Genomic DNA, 3,142 nt, shown 5'->3' on the forward strand with positions numbered 1-3,142 from the left:
AGCAGATTTTACGGCAGCTGAAGACCAAGTTGGATTAAATGACTTGACATAGGCGGCAGCCCCGGTGGCATGCGGGCAAGCCATGGATGTGCCCGGTATAATGTTATAAGGTACTCCGAGTTTCTCTACCCCAAGTGGAGACCATGCTGCTAAAATGTCCACCCCTGGTGTTGTTAGGTCCGGCTACATTTTAAATATATGCACATTAATGTCAAAATTAAGCAAAATAAAATCTAATCCAAGTGTCAGATTAATTAATTAATTAATTACCTTCAGTATATTTGGGGTGGTAGGATTTGGACCTCATGATGAGAATGATGCCACATATGGCGCTGCCGCATCGAACACGGCCTCACTCTTTGAGATACTTGCCGTAGCGTTGCTATTATACATATAATAAAGGATAGATTATCAAAACAACGTAGAGATTAAAGATATATATAGTTATATATATAATTATAACTAATAGCTTATAATTTTCCCGTGAAAATTAATTGAGAGAGTATTAATCTTAGTAATTGAGAGCAATCTAGTTTTGTTGGCATAATTTAGAACTTGTTTGGCGCTGTTTGGTCCCAACACTGACGCGGGAAGCGAGAACTCGAAAGAGAAATCATTAGCACCCATTGCCGGCATGATTGCTCCAACCGCTCCTGCAAGCTGCGGCCCCAAGCCGTCGCCTAAGCCACTACAAATAACAACTTTCCCTTCACTAATTTACTGTCCAATTTTCCTACGCCACAATAACTGCGCAACAAATGGGTCGCATAGATAAGCTTATCAATAATTAAAATTAGTTAATGAATAAGTTTTATATGATCGACAGTTCTGTACTAGCAAGTTCACCTTGAGAGAAATGGGTCGGCACCGGCTGAAATGTTAGGTGCATTTTTGCCCAATATCAAAGGATACATTGCTCCATCCAAGCCATAGGTGTTCACTGACATCCCCTATAACCACGTTCATAGCATAAGATTAATATGCCAATTGAAATTGTTCAACCTTTTAATTTTCCATGAAATTGATTAGTTAACAACTTTCATATACTAACAATCAAGTATAAAAAAATTAATTACCTGAAATTCTGCTCCATTACCATGCTTAGTTTGTGCAACGATCTTGCGGTCAATGGTGCTCGCTGCCACAGTAAGAAGCCATGGCGCGTAATTCCCAACGCTAGAATTGCTAGGACCAGAGTTCCCCGCGGAGCTCGAGGTCAGAATGCTGTTCTTCATCGCATGGAAAGATCCTATGGCTATGGGGTCCTGGAAGTAGTTTTTGCCACCACCAATCGAAATAGAGATGATGTCGACACCTTCGGCGATGGCATCATCGAAGGCGGCGAGAATGTCAACTTCGGAACATCCACTAAACCAGCAGACTTTGTAAACTGCAAATCTTGCAGAAGGGACGCCCCCGCGAGTCCCTGTGCAATGCCTGCTAGGCTTGCATTTGTGACGAGACGGCCGGCGGCGTTGGAGGATGTGTGAGTGCCGTGGCCCTCATTGTCACGCGGGGAGGGTATCTCATCATCACTTATATTTCCTTGAAGGTGGTAGTACCGAGCTCCAATGATCTTAGTGTTTGTCAATATTGTGTTAAGTTGTTCAACTAGTTGGTGCAAAAACTATGGATTTACATATTGGCTTTGGTTTTAAGTAGAAGGGAGTTTTAAGTACTTGTTGCATGTGAAGTTGTGGTTGGACTGACATGTGCCCTTCCACTTGCTTGGCGGCGGGCCAAAGTCCGCGTCGTCGAAGCTCTGGGACTCGGGCCAGATCCCTGTGTCGATCATGCCGACGACAACATCTGACTCGAAGGGCCCACGCGGAGCGCTTGATGGGAACCCCATGAAGTTCCATGATCTTGTGGTGTGAAGTTGTCTTTGCTTGCTAGGGAACACAGACACCAGTTCTTCCATGCCTGAGATTATAAACGTCAAATATGGTAATTGAGATAGCTCCGAATTTGTGGGAGCTATTCTTAGTCTTCTGATGTATTATATAAAAAAATATATAAATATATATTTCCAGATAACTTCTTTGCTTCTTCATCGGAGAGCGCTTTGACGCTTCCTCATTGCTGTATTAAACAATATTTTTTTAAAGAAAAATACATAAAAGAAACAGTTTTTCTTGTACTAGATTTACATATATCTTGTATTTATTTATAATTAGGAGTAAATTGTGTTTTGACTATTGTTCTTCATAGGTGTATGGTGAGAAGTGCAAATATTATAATCTTAGTTTTTTTTTTTCCATCTGGTGCTCGTGAGGTCGCCCTCTTTGTTTGGAATGTAAGTCGACTGTATTTGATTATTATTTGTGTGAATTCTACGTTTCCGGCATTTTTTTCGCATAATAATTGATATTATAGCTCCGGGTTCATGATCGGAACGTATGTCTGACTTCGGCAGCGGCAAATTCGGTGTGCAGTAGGGGTGATGGCGGTTGAGGAGGACGTCCGGGTTTTTTTTTTTGTTTTTTTTGTTCCAGCGCGGTTCCGGCATCAGACCGGTGGCTCCGCCGAGTTTCCGGCATTGTACAGGCGTCAGGCCTTGCGTCGAAGGCTGCGACATCGGGTGGAATAGAATTTCGGTTGGGAGATTCGCGTGGACAGAAAAAAAAAATAATAATAAATAAATTGTTTTTGAACGACAGAATTTCAGACAAGGAAAAGTACGTTGGAGTGTTTAAAGTAAGATTTCTGAAAAGGAATTGCGTGGGATCAGAAGGAACTTTAAAAAGTAAAGCTTCTGCAAATAGTGATTTCAGTTCTGCATTAAATTTTTTTTTAAAGAAAAATGGAAATTCCCTTGAAGGGAAAAAATTTTCTGGTAAAAGAAATTTTATTTTCTGAAATTTATTCTTTTTTTCAGGTGAACTTTATGTTTGTTTTATCTTCTTTTATCTCCTTTTTCTCCGGGTATTCTGCTAGAGAAATTATTTTGAGAAAGATATTTTAATAAGTGGAGCAATAACATGATGTCAGATTCTTGAACATCCACTATGGTTGTGGAAAAGTCGATCGATCAGGTGGTTACAAATCCCGTCAAATTTCATTGATGACAAAATGAACTTTAACATGCAAGGATGCAGGTGATAGATGTGTTGTGCTCTCTGAATCCGGAGGGAGTCATGAA

The 3,142-nt window shown here is 40.6% G+C and overlaps 1 protein-coding gene across 1 annotated transcript in view; it reads right to left on the bottom strand.

The window, feature by feature from the left end:
- LOC110030025 (cucumisin-like) overlaps positions 1–2,578 on the bottom strand; it is a 7,684-nt gene extending 5,106 nt beyond the window's left edge. The window contains 8 exon segments of the mRNA XM_020732563.1: positions 13–183; positions 556–688; positions 847–950; positions 1,077–1,423; positions 1,426–1,580; positions 1,680–1,927; positions 2,035–2,071; positions 2,409–2,578. Of these exon segments, the coding sequence (XP_020588222.1) occupies positions 13–183; positions 556–688; positions 847–950; positions 1,077–1,423; positions 1,426–1,580; positions 1,680–1,927; positions 2,035–2,071; positions 2,409–2,578 (1,365 nt within the window).
- Positions 2,579–3,142: the final 564 nt, after the last annotated feature.

This window comes from Phalaenopsis equestris, unplaced genomic scaffold (genome assembly GCF_001263595.1).
Source record: "Phalaenopsis equestris unplaced genomic scaffold, ASM126359v1 Scaffold000632, whole genome shotgun sequence".
Lineage (NCBI taxonomy): Eukaryota > Viridiplantae > Streptophyta > Magnoliopsida > Asparagales > Orchidaceae > Phalaenopsis > Phalaenopsis equestris.